General features: G+C 32.0%; 1 protein-coding gene across 9 annotated transcripts in view; it reads right to left on the reverse strand.

Annotated features, from left to right (window-relative positions):
* The window catches only part of LOC128989922 (uncharacterized), a 147,024-nt gene that overhangs the window by 28,926 nt on the left and 98,855 nt on the right, over window positions 1–19,243 (reverse strand). For all 9 annotated transcript variants that reach the window (XM_054412065.1, XM_054412061.1, XM_054412059.1 and 6 more), the window contains 6 exons: window positions 18,786–18,917; window positions 18,071–18,259; window positions 17,157–17,297; window positions 13,039–13,221; window positions 10,530–10,667; window positions 9,361–9,543 (listed from right to left, as the gene is read on the reverse strand). In XM_054412065.1, coding sequence (XP_054268040.1) covers window positions 9,361–9,543; window positions 10,530–10,667; window positions 13,039–13,221; window positions 17,157–17,297; window positions 18,071–18,259; window positions 18,786–18,917 — 966 coding nt within the window. The remainder of the gene's footprint in view (window positions 1–9,360; window positions 9,544–10,529; window positions 10,668–13,038; window positions 13,222–17,156; window positions 17,298–18,070; window positions 18,260–18,785; window positions 18,918–19,243) is intronic.

Below are 19,243 nucleotides of genomic sequence, written 5' to 3' on the forward strand. Positions count from 1 at the left end.
AATAAGCCAATTGTTTTGTAGTATTTTTAATTTTTTACCTGTAACTCAAGTTAGTAATATTAGCTATGTCAAAACACATTAATCAGACATCTGACATTCGTGGCTCATACAAACATACACTCAGACGTTTCACATCTTTTGTACCTACGAGAGATCGCAAATATACCACACACACATACATATAGTTACATAAATAATTTGAATCGACTGTACCATTTTACTGAATCAGATATAATAGAGAATTTTTTTAATATTGATAAATAAAATGACTTTAGAAGGGTATAAATGTTTTAAAAGTATTCAACTATTTTTTAATATCATACCGACAAAAATTGATGTTTATCTTTTGGAACCCCTCTGCATTAGTCTTGATAAAATTATAAAATAAATAAACAAATGTAATTTCTATAATCCCCCCAAAAAAAGACAAAATGAGTGCTGAAATCAAATGAGTTGGTAAGACTTAACATTGTCATTAGTAAGTTTGCTTTAGTTATGATGAGAATGTGGAATCGCAAGTGTGAGTCGCTCTCAGGGTGAGCCACCCTATCCTGGGTCTGGGTTTACCACCACCAGATATACTTCTGCAGTCCTTTCTTGACTTTTGATGACTTATCTGCAACACCTGACTTGTCCTTCTTGTCCTTCTCTTTTTTCGATTCCTTTCCTCCACCCTTGGCCTTCTTGGGCTTCTGGTCATCATCCTTTGCCGGCGACATTTTGGCCACTTTGGTTCCCTTCTTGACTGTCGTGGGGCAGCACTTGTAGGGCTCATAGGAGGGGTTTAGAACTTCGTTTTTGCCACCGAGTCCGATGACGAAACAGCCATCGCCTGCAGCAAAAGTAATTCAAACAGTATTTCCGTACTTAATTGTTTTTACGTGTGCTACCTAACTGTGTTGTTAAGTGACAATTGACAACCGACTGCAGACAAAACAACAAGAATGGCAATACTCGAGTGTTACGTTACACTCGTGACACACCGCCCGAGGGCCGAACGTCACGAGTCTGAAGCTAACAACTTTCTGTTATTTCTCATGAGATATGTAATGGATGTTTCCAAAATATTAAGAGATAAATTCTTGCTGCAGACGATATAACTGTTTGGTTAGTTACACAAAAATTAGTCGGTTAATAAAAGAGACATTTTAAGGGTAAACATGCAAACTATGTTAGTAACAAATGGAACTGACATACACTAACCCCTAGCTTTTTCATACACATATAAAACTTAAACTTAAATCAACAAAAATCTGTAAAATTTGGTAATTTTGAATTAAGAAATACAAATGACAAAATGTAATTGTTATGAAAAACGGTACAATGTGTTTGACTAGAGTTGAGCAAAATAGTATATAGCCTATCCTCTTAAAACTGTAAGAAACATATATAGAAAAAAACAATAAATAAACATTGTTAATAAACGCACATTATTGAGAACATATTTCTTAGGTGTATAAGTGAAATATATATGGTAATATTAGACCGTTTTAGCATATACATAAAATAACATGTAAATCCTAATATGTTTTTGAAATTTTAAGCAATGTAACTAAATAAGCTATTTCATAGATTAATCTCATACATGAATCCTCCTAACTTAACTTAACTAACATAACTGTTAAAAGAGGAACTTTAATATGAAAAGTCAGATATGAAGACTATCTAGTGATCAATTGTAAATGAAAATTTCATAAGGCTAAATAATTTACAGAGAAATGAATAATTTTCTAGTCGGACTAAAATTTCTACCAGAACTAAGATAAGAAAACCAAAACATAAAGAAGAGAAGAGTGTTTTGGTGGCTCGTCGACAGAGAGGTCACCATTTGTAGTCTGTGATCCAAGCATTTTTATCCTCATTTCCGAGTTTTCAGTTTTCTGAGCTTTTTCGTCTTGAGCTTCTTCCCTACAACGGAAAAAGAATCCCCGTCAGGATTTGTAGTGTAATGTTTGTCAGTTCACTATGAAACTATGGAATTGAATGTCATAAATACATGTTACAAGCGATGCAGTCTCCAAATGATCCGACATTCACGCAAAATAATTTGTGGTTTTGTATTTAACTGCTCGGGTCCTATGATTACACTACATTAATGCTATAATAGGTGAGGATTTTGTAAGTAACAACCCAATATTACAATTTTGTCTAAGAGAAGGGAAGAATGTTTTACAATGTTTAACATAAAATTAAGAATTTTTCTTTACTATCACGGATAAAAGGAATAACGTTGTTGGTGTGGTTTACGTCATGTGAAAAGTGCTCAAGTATATGTGGAGAAAAGTGCTTTAAACAAAAACAGCATTGAATACTCATTCAACAATCCACTACAGTTTTAAAAGCACTACTTGTTCACAGACTACTCAAAAGAAAGGGGGATAAGAAAGCTGACTAAACTGGAATATTGGAATGATTTCGGAATTAATCAGGCAATCTATTATTTTCTACCTGATAATGCTCTTTCATCATCATCATTATCCCCATCATCATCATTATCATCATCATTATCCCCATCATCATCATTATCATCATCATTATCCTCATCATCTTCCTCATCATCATTCAAATCATCATCATCATCGTCGTCTTCATCATTTCCGTCTTCGTCGTCATCATTATCTGTTTAAATGTTACTTTATTTAAGCAAATTTAAAGTAGGAAGTTAAAAATTTGTATTTTGTAGTGTGGTTGCAAGGATCAATGCAAGGATACATAAACAATTGCAAATGTTATTTCATGATTATTGTATGAAGCACATTCACTGCTAGAGACTTCAATGTTGAATCCAAGCATAAAAGAGCCAATTTTACAGAAGAAGATTTCTAAAAAAAATGTAATTGATTTGAAATTCCATTGGAGGCAAACCGATATCTATTATATATGTTTCTTTATACTATATATTACCTCAACTAAAAAATAAAATGCAAAGAACTCTCTACAAGTTTTAGCAATTTTACATTTTATTTTTAAAGATGGATGGCCTCTGGATTACCAAGATGTAAAGAATCTTTAATTGCAAACACTTTTATCTTGCTAACAGGTACTAAAATATGTTTTTAACGTAATTCTGGTTTCAGCAGCATTTTAATTTGCTGAAAATATTAAATATAAAATAATATATAAACCTTAAAATAATGTGCACAAATATATAACCAGATAATTACTTGTTCGACAACCACCAGACAAGACCAGGGTTTTGTTTGGTGATAAATGAACCTAAATTGAAATGTTTTTCTTTGATAAATAACCACAAACTTTATTTCATTTAATGTCGCGATAGTCAACTATTTGTTTGGAGACTGCATTTCTTTTTTCTCACTTTAATTGAAACAATCTAGTATACAAAAAGGTTAAAGTTTTCAATACAAATTTATCACTATCATTTTTATAATATAACAAATTTCACATTATGAAAATAAAAACAAGATAATTAAGAGATATGAAAAATTAGTAAACTTATTATTTTATTAATTTGTTGGAAAAAGCTTAAGAATCAGTATTGCGATATGTGTAGCTTGTAGCGATTTTTAAATTGGAGAAACTTAACTGTGTAACTAAACAAAAGCATTTAAAGGAAAAATATTAGCAGGGCTAACTTAAAAACTGTTTTTTCAAACTCCTTTGTTAAGACACTTCCTTCTTTTGAATGATTGACATCTTTGTAAATGTGTATTTTACCAAACAAAATTATATACTCATTAATAGTTGTTGGTAAAATAGTTGCGAAAAAGAAAAGATTCACTAATGCTGATAGGTACCTTACTTTTTAGGCCTACAGGGTTTCTAATTTTTCAAAAAAAGTTCAATGCTTTTTTTCTTGAAGTCTCTAGCAACTTGAGAAAAGTAAACATGCATTTAAAAAAAGACTTACAGACATTTTACTACACCATTTGTGACCACTTTGTTAACATTAATAACAGTAATTGTATTGAAGTAATACAAGCCTAAATGTTATAAAAATAAATATGCATCACTCATATTGTTGGAATGAATAATTGGAATGTAAGTTTTACAATATGTAAATGCAATAATTATAATGATAAGCAAATTGATCCTCCTTTGTGCTGAATTCAAACTATTTTTTGTACAGTTACTAAAGTAGAAAAGTAAAAATAAAAAAGATACACCACAAAATATTTGCGTAAAAGATAATAATTCAACTTTTTTTAAAGTAGCTTTATAAAATGTTGCAAATACAATGATGCAATTGGCATTTGGCAGGTTTTTTAATATTTCAATAATATGGGTTACAACGTAGCGTAGAACGTTTGACAAAACGCTAGTTCAAGGCAAAATGCATCACAACATATTTTAATGTCAAGATCCAATTTAATTCTCGAATGTTTTCTTTCTCAAATCGACGTATAAACATCGGTGACATTCACACATTACAGACATTGTTTCATGGTTGGTAAAAGCATTTTAAATTTTATTTAAGTGTTTAGAAAAATATGCAAACAAATGGATTATTGTTGTAATTTGTTGGCTAGTTTACAGCAACAGGTACACAACTTACAGGGAGAGGAATGCCAATTGCACTATTGTAGTGACATAACTTCAACAATATGGATAGTTTTGGTTTTTTGAATAATTTCTTAGAATTCTGCTCATGAGGAAAAATTTTAGTTACAATTATATGTTAATTTGACATTGTTCAAGTAGAGATTTCAAACTCAAAATGTAATGTAATATACATTAGAGAAATTCTAATCTCTATTTGAGTAATAAAAACATCTTCAAATTAAAGTAAGAGCTTAAATAGATAAATGGGTTAACAGTGAGTTTACTTATCGGATACTTAAATCCAAAGCATAAAAAGGAACAGACACATAAAAACAATAATATATTTCCTTACTTTTTTGATCAACTAACCACTGAAGAACCTTCTTCTCGTTTTTAAGATTTCCTATAAAAATAATTTGACATTTTAATCAAATAATTACAATTCATAAATGTCTTAACAGTTCAATATATATAACAAATAACATAACTCGTTTACTTAACTAGAACTTACTAAATACGATTAGCATGTAAAATATGACAACCAGGTTTGAAGACTGTATAGCTTTTCAATGTTAGGAGTATAGAAATATGATATGGAAATGTTTGGCTGAAAAGGTTTTCTATTTAAATAAAGTGTTAAGATTATAGCCAAACCTATACATTTATTTAAGAGTAAGGAAATCATTTCATCATAATTAGCGGCAGTTGTGAATTATTAGAAAACGTTTGTATTATTTGTTTTAGGCATGTAATTCTTTTATGCTCGACATTGCTATTTATTTATTTATTTGAAAACAATGATTAACAACAGTTTTATTATTTCGTGCAGAGTAGCCCATCACACACTCTTTAATATTTGAGGTCAGCAAAGAGCATATTTGTGTTTTGAAGGAATATTTCTATAAAGGATACTGAAAAAAATATTAAACCTTGACCTTTCAAAATGGCTGTTGACAATAAAAATTACATTTAACGTTGTGGCACTTTTGGTTTTATATTATTTGGTTGGTGGTTTATTTAAGCTAAAATACTAATTACCCATGTAGCACAGATGGTTGGGCCAACGTTGGCCAACTGTGGGACAGTTGGTCGATGGTTGGTTGGAGCTTCCACAACCAACCAACCGTTGTCCAACTGTATATCTCGTAGTTGGGCCAACCAATATTTACAACTGTGGACCAACATTGGTTCATTGTTAATGAAATACATTAATATGAATTGCTGGGTATCATACATCAAGCCAACCGTTGTCCAACCGTTTTTCACTCCGTTGGACCAACAAAAGATACTTTTGTTGGACCAACGATGGTCCATAGTTGAGTTTACACGACTTTCATTCTCTGGGTCTAGCTTTCACAACATAATTATAATAAAATATCTGGTTTTACAATACCTTTATCAGTTCCAAAAGTTTCCAAAAGTTTTTGGAACTGATAAAGGTATTGTAAAACCAGATATTTTATATATTACAGTTCCGGGGCTACAACAATGAATTTTAATAATTATAATAATGCCAATATTTTTTAAATTAATATTCTTTAACTTATTTGCAACAATTTAAGGGGAAAGAGTAATTAATCATATAACAGTCAATTATAATAGCATTAATAATCTAACGGTAATTAATTAATCTATATTCAGATACCAGTATCCTCTTTAACTCCAAAAAAAAAATAACTACTTATAATCATATTATACTGTGTAGTATCAAAAATGTTTGAAGTATTGCGACTATTGCAACTGTCGGCTACTCTTTCACCACTTGAAAACTCTCTATATCAACAATCACAGATAGCTCAGTGGTAAGGTAAGAGGCTCATAAGTCGAAGGACCCGGGTTCGAGACCCGTCTGGGCCAAAAAAATTTTGTTCTAGCTTTTTTTCAAAATTTGTTTTTATCAACTATTTTAATCAATTTACTCAACTAATAATTATGCTTTTCGTACTAAATCTTTATTATTTTGTGTGAAATAAAACGGTTGGTTGGATATTAGTTGTGTTATGGTTAGTTGGCCATCAGTATTTTTGGATGGTTGGGCCATTGTTGGACAATGGTTGGCTGGAAAACAGTTTAAAGAGGTGACATTTCTACCGTTGGCCAACTGTGTGGCTCCACAATTTACCAACGTTGGCCCAACCATCTGTGCTACATGGGTACTTATTGCTATTTCAGTCTATACCTAATAAATAGAAACCAAATTCATCTACCTCAAGATAAATATATTTTTAGGGTGTGTTTTGACAAAAGAAAATGTCTTTTAAGAATTAAATAAAAAATATAGATAAGTAATGGTAGAAGAGATAGGGTTTAGGGTGGAACTAATTCCAACAAAAACGGAGTTCGGTTTTTTTAGTTCCTTGGTGGTGTCTGTTTGACATACTAAAAGTCATATTGGAAAAACTTGAAAATTTTGAAAAATCCAAAAAAGCCATCCTTTATAACAAATTAAAGGGGTTTTTTGTTGCAAAAGAATGTGAAATTTGTTTTAAAATTGAGTTTTCTTAATTCCTTGCTACAAAAACCTTTGTACAATATCATGCGAAATGTATTTTTTTTCCCTAACTTATCTATCTATATTAATATGTACGCACATACACTAGTATATAGTTATGCGATTTTGTTTCCCAGGTAGTATTGATAACGGCACCTCCAAACTGATCCAGAACTATATGACCATGTTACAGATGACCAAACAATTTTAATTAGTTTTCAAACCTAAGGGCTGCACCCCATTGAGATCAAAAGTTGCTACGCTATTCTTATGGAGGAACAGATTTTCCCAAGTGGCTCAAAAACGGCATTTCAATTATGCTCCCAGACCTACCATAATTTTAGGGGACTAAGGGTCTTCGGAAAACTTCTTCGTGGCCTCAGGGGCTCCGCCCCACTGGCACCTTTTATCACTTACCGACGTCTAACTTGTACGTGTGATTGTGCTTTGACTTTATTTGATAAAGCCGCATGTCTAGATCTTGAATGATGTCCTAACGTTGGACACGTCTCCCTTGCCAACCTTAGGGCTCCGCCCACCAGGCAAAATTCTAGCCAATAGTCATTGATCCATAATACTTGGGTGACATTAGGGCCCACCCCAGTGCTATGTGACTAATGTATCACACATTATCAGTGAACATGTCCTGTGCAAGAAAATCACAAAATCTGGAGGGTTTCCAAACATTACTTCAATTTTCTGAGGTTCACAATCCACAATTCACAATTCACAATTCACCTGATTCACAATGTGTTGAGCTACATATTGTTTTCAGTGGGCTAGCAAAAAAAAAAACACGTATTTTTTTGGATACTAGGTTACTGCTGGTGAGGCTAAATCAATTGAACTGCGATCCATTCAAAAATCTTTGTAAAATCTTTTCTTTCATAAGAATAACATAGCAGCTTTTTATGCCAATGGGGTGTAGCCCTAAGGTTTGAACAAAAAATTAAAATTGTTTGGTCATCTGTAACGTGGTATAGTACTGGATCAGTTTAGAGGTGCTGTTATCAATTATGGGAAACACACACGCACAACTAGTTAGTATATACGGCTACATATGTATCTAGATAAGATAGAAAAGATTTAAAAAACAATTTGTTTAAGAAAACTCGATTTTAAAACAAATTTCACACTGTTTTGCAGCAAAAATCACTTTTAACTTGATGTCAATGATGGCTTTTTTTAAATTGTCAAGTTTTTTCCAATATAGCGTCCAACAAACACATTTTGCATGGTCAGATTTTTCTAGACTTTTAGTATGTCAAACAGGCACCATCAAGGAACTAAAATAATCAAACTCCGTTTTTGTGGGAATTAGTTCCACGTAGGGCCCTTTTTTTCCTTTGATCTCCTCTACAATAAATTAAATTTCAAATTTATTTTCTTTTGAAAATCCTCCTTTGATTGAAATATTATTTTAAATAATAGTTCGATTGTATTTAAACAAATTACACATATTCTAAACCCACAGAATCTAGGTACCCTTAAACTACCAAAAACAAGCCATAACTAAAAAGACACTTGATTCAAAAGCCGAAGTCAGATCAAACTGAATTATTATGAGATGAAAAAAAGATTTTAAAAAATGTTAATTTCTATCGGAGAAGTGTGCAAGTTTGTGCTTTATCCTTTTTTGAGATTTTTTTACTTGACATTAGTTGTATGATGGAAAGAACATCAGATTTGGTTTTTGACAAGTAACTGTCAAAGAAGAGTTTGGTATTGTATGGCAAGATTAACAAAAAATTATGTAAATTTATGTTTACAATTGAATTAAAATTGTTTTGATTTGTACTTAGTTGAAAAACAGACATGTCATACGCTGGTAACGTTTTTCTAAAATTTTCCCCTGAAATCATAAAAAAGGAAATGGTCTTATCAAATAAGTCAAGAAAATTCTAAAAGGGCATGCAATAAAATTTAGCATTATATTCTTTTGATGAGTTTTCCACCTCACAGAAATACAAATAGTATTTTTATTTGATGTATTTTGACACTATTTACTGCACTACCAATGTATGTGAAGTATGATGAAAAAGATGTTTGAATATGAATATGTCTATTACAGTGACACCTAGATTGAGGTTATTTTTCTAAACCATTTTCTATATTATCCACCGAGAGCATTAAGTCCAGAGGTCCATGAAAGTTTGGAATGAATGACTACTCGCATATCATAAGCTTATACTAACAATAGTGTTTAATAGAGGTTTAAAAAAAATATTAAACTTATTAAAAATAAAAAATGACATCCTCAATGCCTAAAAATCACTTCTTGTACACCCCATCAATTTGCACACCCTTTAATTCCCAAACAAAATGCCTTGTAACTAAAAGCAGCAAACTAGTAAAGACTGACTGACCGTCATACATGATGGGGACTCCTGTCTCGTAGTATACTAGCGCAGGGAAGCTGAAGATGCCCAATTCTGACGCCAACTTGGAGTCTTTGCTCTTGACAAACTGAATGCCGTGTTCGTCCGTATCATCGTCTATTGTCTCCAACTCCTCGAGAATCTGTTCACAAGACTCGCAATCATCGTCATCTGCAACAAAAATTCACCCCCACTGTTCCGTTTAGTGACGTACTACACAAATCTAGCCAAAGCTGGAAAATCATAAAGTAACCACAGAGAGTACTCTAGTAAGATCCTTCCTAGAATTACAGTAGATCAAACAGAAATAAAAGAGGCAGGTGGTCATTATAGGTAACCAAAATTTCAATTAAATATTCCAGCCGCAGAAAAACTTCAGACTAAGCAAATTTCTATTTACCTGGTTGAATTTTCACTAAAATATCTTCTTAAAATAATAATATTTATTTTGTATTTAAGTAGCATTAATTTCAATGAGTACTTAGGTTTGCTGCTGAAGAAAATTAGGTGTGCAACATTGCTTTAACATACTAAATTATTTTTACTTTTTAGCTCTAGAAAATAGTTTGTGAAGAAATTGATTTTTTTTTTGTTTAGAGTGTAAAAAATTGGAAATACTTATTTTTAAACTATAAAATTCCCAATAAAACCTCTTTCTCATTGTCAGATCATGCTGGTTTGCGAACTCATTTGAACAAATGTATGTTTAAAAGTTAAACAAACATTTGTGACAAATTTAATCAAATAACTTCTTGATCAGCATTGTAAGTGTTATTAAATTTACAGAAAGTAAATAAAAGAAACGTCTTATAACACCTAAAACATATATTTACGCTTATACTGTTACTCACAAGACGGTAAATATACATAAAAGATGGTAAGTGGTTACACCTCTTTAGCAGACAGACTGTAGGCAGCAGCATTCACAGTCTTAACTCTAAATCACCCCTCTTTGTCAGTCACTTGACTTACCTTCCTTTGTCTAAAATGCATTTCTTTGTGTTATTAGCTTATGCCGTTTCAGTTAATTATTATTATGGTTGAAAATTTTTTTTAGAGATATCCTACTGAGTATTTACATTTTATTTTTGTTTGGAACACACTGCGTTTAATTTGATTTGATAATGTGTAACATTAAGGTTTCAGAAGCTACTTACAAAAGAATACCGCCAAGTGTTCAACATCATTTATCAACATTTGAAGAGTCTTGCGATCCACACTCTCAATGACGTCTGGACTTGACTCAGACAGCTCCAGAACCCACTCCAAGATGGCCTCCTCTTGCATCAAATCACCTCAAATAGACAAACATTTCGTTTACTAATCACATCTTACAGAAATCAATGTAACAGACTACAATTGAAAAGTGATGGGTCGGTTGCTGATTTTATTGGTTTGGTTTCATTTCATTTTTTTGAAAACCGGTTTTCGGTTGATGGTTTTTGGTTTTCCCCCTTCAATCGCTTATTTAAATACAAATTTTCTCTTAACTCATCGAAAGGTAGAACACTTGTTTAAAAGTTTAAACTAAAAACTATAACTTAATTCATGCGATGCAAGATTAAATTTTCAAGCAAGATTAGATAAGACAACGTACCATAAGCACAATTCAAAATTGTCTTATTTTTAAATTTAAGGTTACAATTTAAGGATGTTTCACCTAATTATATTAGGTTGAAATATTATTGAAAACTGTAATATGATAGATATTGGAAATACCAGTATTGTCTACAAATTCATATTTAAGAATACCAACATCTTCACTCATTCAGGATCTAATCTGTTTGCATTTAATACTGGGACAACAATTATTTTTTTAAGAAATGCAACAAAAGATAAGTTAACAGGAGTAATTGAAAGAAGTAAATATAGTATATTTCGTACCTAAACCAAAAATTAGGTTTTGCCGGCTCGATATAGTTTTTAAATTTGAGGCGAAGTCGAGAACTTTAAACGATCGAGAGCTGCAAAACCATTTTGGTCCGTTGTACAAACGCTATTTTTCACCACACTATTCCCTATTACCACTATTCGTCACAATAATAATGCACACTGATAGTCACACAACTACAACTTTAAGGTTTTGTGTAGAAATAATGTGAGGAATCAGCAAAATTAATAATAAATAGTTGCTAGGCAGCGATGACAATAAAACAATTCTATGGATACTGATTGTGTATTTAGTATGCATTTTTTAAAGAAAGTAAGCGGGCAGCTGATTTTGCGGCCCTAGGGATGTAAAAACCTGCTCGGTCCCCAAATGACGATGACAGCTGGCATGGCCAACAAAACGTAACTTTCAGCCACCAATTAACGTATGTAAAAAAGCTAAATACATCATAGTGTGGTGAAAAATAATTTACAACCAAAAAAGTCATAGTCATATAGTAATAGGGAAGTGTATGGTAAGTAAATAATTTATTAGTAGAGTAAACTATTGGAATCAACAAGTCTAATTACTGAACAATACAGGGTGTTTAAAAAGAATCATCCAATTTCGTAGGTTTATAGTTTGAAAATTAATAATCATATGGACCTGAGGTTAATTTTACATTAAAGAGTAACTAATCAAGTTTTTTTACATACCATTTACAGGTGCTCAATATGGCCTCCTTTAGATGCACAGCATATGTGCAACTTGCAATAAACATTTACTTACGTACAAAAAAGTTGTGAAAACGATTGAAAATTTGAAAATAAATGCCAATTTTTGAAAGTAGAGCGTTTTTTTTTTTTTTTTTTTTTTTTTGTGAAGGGGTGCGATTATTGGAAAACCCCTAAGGATATCTTGTAGAAAATTTAATTTCTGACCATGAAAATTCTTTCAAATCTTTGCTTGCTCTTACCGCTCTCTAGTTATAGCGGTTTAAAAAAACCTGTTTTCTCGTCTTCAGATGTCTGCCATTTTGGATTTTTGAAGGGGGTTAAAATTTGAAAAAGGGACTTTTGGATGTTTTCTGGATAATTTAAGGTGAGTTATGAATGCCGTAAACTAACATCTGATAAACCTTTTATGTCCTCCCAATCATCTACCACTGGCAAAACCAAAACCGACTTTTTATGTCAATTCTCGGTTTCGGATTTTTTTCCTAAAAACGGGTAAAACCTACAACCGACCCATCCCTAATTTAAACCGTTTTAGTTTTATTTTAATGACTTTCAGAATAAGTTTCTAAATCATTCTTCTATTATTTAATAACATGATTTTTAAGGTACCTACAAAGGAACAACTAATTTGGAAAGTTAAAGCTGTATTAATCAACAGCTAAAAAACATAAGTTTAACATGGTATCTGAATATTGGATACTGAAGTAGACGGCACCATCTATATGGACCAGCTGTAGAATTTTTTTTTTTTAAAGAACATAGTTGTGTGAGCTAGTCACAGAATGTGCTAGTGACTAAAACTCTATTTTCTACCTTATTTTTTGTAGCTGGCCAAGTTAATGGGTCATAACAGTTGTTATAGCTCACAAGAAATCATTTCATTAGTTTGAATTGGTAAAAAAATATTGTGTATTTGTCAGAAATCAATCATTTAGATCAGCACAATCTGTCGGTTGGTTCACATAAACTACAATTTTGGTTAACAGGCTACAAATTTAACACGGGGATGGGTGGTATTCTCTGATAATACCCTGCTCCAAATTAAGCTTTGTGATTTACCTGGGTAGATCTTCCTAAACTTGTTTCTGTAGAAGGCCAGAGTTGGTAGTGATGGAAGATCGTACTCTTTGTCGACTCCTTCGTCCGAAGTCTTCACAAAGTCAATCTCTTTCTCCTCACACTCATCATCAATGTTTTCAAGTTCCTGGATGATCTTTTGACTCTTTTTGTCAGCTTCTTTATCTAAAACCAACATTATATTGATTGTATTTATTAAATTTAGTGTGAATATTGCACATTCTGTAGTTTCTGGTCAAATAGCTGTGCAGCTGATTGGTTATAGTAGGTACTGAACTAGTAATCAGAAGATGCTGATTAGATCATCATAAAATTCAATAGTTATTTGTTTAAAATTGAACCCACCTGCTCTTAAACATTGAATCAATGGTTTTGATAAATCCAATACAATAGCTCCAGGATTACCAGGTGACAAAACCTTCAATGAACTCACAGAATCCTTTAACAACTGTCTTGAGCCTTCCCCTAGCATGATCAGCTAGCTAATCAACATAAATTTGTTTGCAAGGTTCAAGATCCTGGAGATTTTCAAGTGTGGTTCAAGGCCAATGGTCTTAAATTAAATAGTAGCAAAACTAATGTAATCAATTTTAGCACTAGACGTAGACACAAACAAAATCTTAATCAAATAATACTAAACTAGAGGACCCATGCTGCTCCGTGGTGTTAGTAAAATAAAATAAAATAAATATAATATCAGAGAAACAATCACAATGATTATTTTTGATTGAGTAATATAGTATCTTGGGCTTAACTGATTCAAACAATAAATAGCTAAATTTAAAGCCTATAATTTACTAACTATTTTGAGTCTAAAACATATAAAAAAACATGAACAATACTGGAGCTATTGATTTTTAATCACAGAAAAACCTTATGAAAAATAATTTTTATGTTGGTTGTTCACCTTGCGTTTGCTTGGACCTCATCCGATTTGAATAACTAATTGCTTAAAAGCTTTCACTTAAGGTTCATAGACCAATACATGGGTTAACCAATACACCCAATTTACCAAGTAAGTTTAGGTCTCCCGGTACTTAATATTAAAATAACTAACAAATGGACTATAAAATAAGCATTTGGGGATATAGTATTCATACTAATAAAGATTTCTGGACTAAAATTGTACGACGTTAATCAATTTCTCAGATGAGCAAACAGTTTGCCACAACCAAACAGAAACATAATTAGAAAACTCAGATTCTCAATATAGTCCAGTCAAACTAAGACAAATTACCCTTAAACCTGGGCAAAATTGCTTCACAAGCGATTTAAGTGGTATTCAACTCAGAAAATGTTGCTTTATAACATATCCAAAATCCGACAAAATCCATCCATGGGAAAGTGACTAAAATCAGAATTTAAAATGGCGGCTTTTTCCAACATTGGACAATCTAAAAAAACATATTTCACATGCATTTGTTATGCACATTTTTCGAGATATTGACTTGGGACCACCGCCTGTATTTATTGGGTGGTTAGTACTTCATTTTTATAAGGAACATGTTTTTGGCCGCCATCTTGGACCCGCCATATTGGACATAGATAATTTTTTTTCAATGTAATGATAGTGTTGTGACACATCATTACCAACTACATTTTTACACTGATTTCAATGCCGAAATCCGTTTTTAAATATCTTTATTCATTTAGAAGATCTATTCAAACGAAAACTCTCCACCATACATTTCTTATGGACGTTTCGTATTTTGATAATTTTTGTAAAACTATTTTTCTTATATCTCCAGTTCTTATTGATGCTTGTAGTTCGTTCTAGGCTTAAAATATTCAGTAATGTAAGGGCTTTCATTTGAGCTCTTGATCATTAAAATCAGACGAGTTGAAGACCAGCGACGAACCTCAGAACAATATTAAATTTAACTTTTTAGAAATATATTTTTATTAAAAGATTTATAACTCGGGTTGTTAATACGTCACAAAGTTATTTATGGTCTCAAATTACTCAGTAAATGTATGGCTTTAATTTTATTGATCATTAAACAAAATCTGACAATTTTAAAATGAGTCATGGACCATAATTTAACATTAAAATGTATTTATATTGAAATTTGTCTTTAGTTAAAGACGTATATCCCCAATTCTAAATAACTCCCAAAATTCTTTACAGTCTTAAATAATTCACCAAATTATTGACTTTTATTTTAGCTATGGATTACTTTCCGGGAGTTATTAGGGTTTGGGATATATGTCCTTAACTAAAGACAAATTTCAAAATAAATACATTTTAATGTTAAATTAAAAATTATGACTCATTTTAAAATTCTTAGATTTTGTTTAGTGATTAATAAAATTAAAGCTAAACATTCACTGAGTAATTTGAGACCAGAAAGAACTTGGTGACGTATTAAAAACCCGAGTTATAAATCTTTTAATAAAAATATATTTCTAAAAAGTTAAATTTAATATTGTTCTGAGGTTCGTAGCTGGTCTTTAACTGGTCTGATTTTGATGATCAAGAGCTCAAATGAAAGCCCTTTTATTACTAAATATTTTAAGCCTAGAACGAACTACAAGCGTCAATAAGAACTGGAGATATAGGAAAAATAGTCTTTAAAAAATTATCAAAATACGAAACGTCCATAAGAAATGTATGGTGGAGATTTTTCGTTTGAATATATCTTCTAAATGAATAAAGATATTTAAAAACGGATTTCGGCATTGAAATCAGTGTAAAAATGTAGTTGGTAATGATGTGTCACAACACTATCATTACATTGAAGAAAAATTATCTATGTCCAATATGGCGGATCCAAGATGGCGGCCAAAAACATGTTCCCTATCAAAATGAAGTACTAACCACCCAATAAATACAGGCGGTGGTCCCAAGTCAATATCTCGAAAAATGTGCATAACAAATGCATGTGAAATATGTTTTTTTAATTTGTCCAATGTTGGGAAAAGCCGCCATTTTAAATTCTGATTTTAGTCACTTTCCCATGGTCGGATTTTGTCGGATTTTGGATATGTTGTAAAGTGACATTTGTTGAGTCGAATACCACTTCAATCGCTTATGAAGCAATTTTACCCAAGTCAAATCATAATTTTACTAGTCATTGCATGAAAAGTGCTTTTATAAATTTTCTGGCGAAGTAGGACAAAAGGGTATAAAAATTTTCTGTATGACAATCTGAATTTGTTGGCAAAAATATCTCATCGCTACTCTATGTTGTATTATCTTACTAATATTATAAATATGAAAGTTTGTGTGTTTGTTTGAAGTTCAATCACGCATTAACTACTGGTCGGATCGGGTTGAAATTTGGCATGATGGTAGCTTACATTCCCGATTAACATATAGACCTATTCTTATCTCAAAAATCCTTTCGGGCTCCGCCCCAGTGGCTATAGAGTTTTCATGTTAACCTTATGAGTATTCAAATTTAAAAGGAATTAAATAATTTTGTCAGCTATTCTAACTAAACAATTTGGTTCTATGATATTCAATAGCATTAAAACGTTATAAGGTTTACCAACAGGGTGCAACACTATTAATTGTTTTGCATTTATGACAACAGCTTATGAACTAAGTAACAAAAAGCTGTGATACACAATGGGAACTGTCAAAGTAGGATATTTTACAGTTATATTTATGTTTTAACTTAATAAATAATTTGTGATATTATGGGAATGTTTGATAGCATGCCGTTAATTTAAAGAACCAAATTTTCTCAAACCGTGTCTTCCCCCACTGCAAAAAGAATTTTATAATTATACGCCAACCCCGTATGAAGGACGGGTACTCTACTAGTTATATATATAACTGTAATCTAGTGATAAAGATAAGTAGCCTAATGGATTGGTACATTGCTTTGCACATAGGATAATTTGATTTGTAATGTTGGTAGTCCAGCTGTTGGTTGCTGAATGTTGATGTACTGAATGTGAAGACTGAAGAATTTCTGTGGTGGTGTCTCAAATATAATCTGTTTGGATTTTAATGTGTTTAAATCTTTTACCACAGATCAAACGAATAAAACTGCAAGTCTCTAAACATAAATCATAGGCTATAAAGTGAACTTTTATCTTCCATGTGAATTGTAAAATGACTTACACTAATTTCAAGTCTACAAGTTACTTACAGAAGAACACAACAACGTTCTCATTTTCAGACAAGATCTTTTCCAACATCCTGGTGTTGACTTCCTCGATGCGTCCCGGGATCTCTAGAGTCTCTTCATCAGTGAGCCATGTCAATACTTCGTCTTCGTCCTCAATATCCCCTGCAAACAGAAACTATGTACCTAGGTTACCCAACGATGCTGCGATAAAAATGTCATTGGGATTCAGGGTCTCAAGCTAGGGAACCCAGCTGATTAACACCTAGAGATTGTGGAACTGTGAGGATTAAAAATATTAAAATTTCAGTTTTCTTTCCAGTTTTGTGAAATAAAACTGAAAATAATAACATTTTCATAAAAAAGGCTTAAAATATCCAGGTATTGAGATATGTTGTAAAGTGATAACCAAACCAGTATAAATAATCTTTTTATGTAATTTTTTTTACAACAGTTAGCAACATTTTGTTAGTGTGCATTTATTATGAGAACCAATTCGTCTAGTTCTTCTTTAGTTCAAGCAAACACATCAGCAAGATCTTAGATCCCAAATATTGATAATGCAAAAGCATGTGGCTGTCAGTTTGGGGGTTTTCCTTATTGAAAAATTAGTAAAGAAACTATTTTTCTATGCGAATCATGCACCACAGAATATATTGTTTACTGCAAATGCAAACATTGGTGGTATGTCAGGTAGCTCAACAATGTAAATATTGAATTTATTCAATCAAGGTTTATGAACAATAACCAACAACCTTTATCATCGATAAATGTTGCTTTGATAAGCAAAGGTAAATGATCTGGTCATGCAAGATTAGCAAAATGCATCATAGGTACAAAGCTAGACAATAAAGGTTTTTTAAGTTCATCAATGACTTGAAATACCAGGGTTGGATTTTCAGGGATTCAATCTCTTACTAATTTTTCAAGAAGCCTACCTTTGTAAGTTAGAGGTTCCTTGTTCCGGAAGAAGATCAGTGATGGGAAGGTTTTTATGCCTTGTTTCTTGGCAAAGCCTGTGTCCTCGGTGGTGACAAAGATGATTCCTGTCTCATCAAGCTCATCGTCAATGTTTTCCAACTCTTCTAAGATATTATCACATTCCTGGCCCTCCTCGCAGCGGCCACCTGCAATTCAAAATCACCTCTAGATGCTTGACTCCTTTAAAACCATCAATAGGTGATACCACATTTACAAACTCACCAGAAGATTACAAACATCCTTTAAACCCACTTTGGGTTTTAAAACTTCCTTAACATTAGGTTGACAAACCCTGTTTTAACTAACCCTGAATATGGGTTTTCTCACTGAAATAATTGCAATGGCGGGTTTAAATTATTTATCTCAGACTAGTTTCCTACATGACTACTCACTGTTACTGCGAGTAGGTCTACCTTATCATTGCTGCTGGTTTACATATTTTGAAGTAAAAGATAAGTATAGTTGGAGAAGAATGTCAAGTACAAAGATGATCTGTCAGCTTGATTTAGCTACTGAACTTAGTTTCAAACATATCAAATTATCTAAATTGATAATCTGTAGATATAAACTGTATATGTAGATTAAATTTGTCTTGTAATTTACTACAAGCTCTCCAATGAAAAAGATTAACTATGTTGACGTTGTAATACTTGCTAGCAAACAAATACTTACTAAAGTATACAACTACGTATTCATGTTCTTCAATCAGGTCTTTGAGAATTTCATCAGTTACTTCTTCAATAGTTGCAGTCTCCTTCTGCTCTATTAGCCATTCAAGCACTTCATTCTCATTCAGAAGATCACCTGAAAGTGAAACCTCTTTCAACTACCAGGTGACAAGGTCTCTCACAGGACAGTGGAATGTGAGAGCTGATAGGCAACGTTAATATTTCTATAATTATAAAAGTATAAGTATAAAGTATAAAACATGAGTCAAATGCTGAAAGGTGTAGCCTTTAATGCTCTGAATTTTGTTTTGTTTTGACAACATACATAATTTGTTTTACTTTATCCCCTATACTGTAGTATATGGAGAAAGTATTGGTTTCCTCAAAATTTTGGAGTTTGAGTGGATATATCCGTTTTGGGTCCCCCTGAACCCAAAAAAGTGGTTTTCGAAGTGATGTCTG

Source organism: Macrosteles quadrilineatus, unplaced genomic scaffold, assembly GCF_028750875.1.
Source record: "Macrosteles quadrilineatus isolate MER2022 unplaced genomic scaffold, UCM_ALF_1.0 Scaffold_3__2_contigs__length_128488019, whole genome shotgun sequence".
NCBI classification, from domain to species: Eukaryota; Metazoa; Arthropoda; class Insecta; order Hemiptera; family Cicadellidae; genus Macrosteles; species Macrosteles quadrilineatus.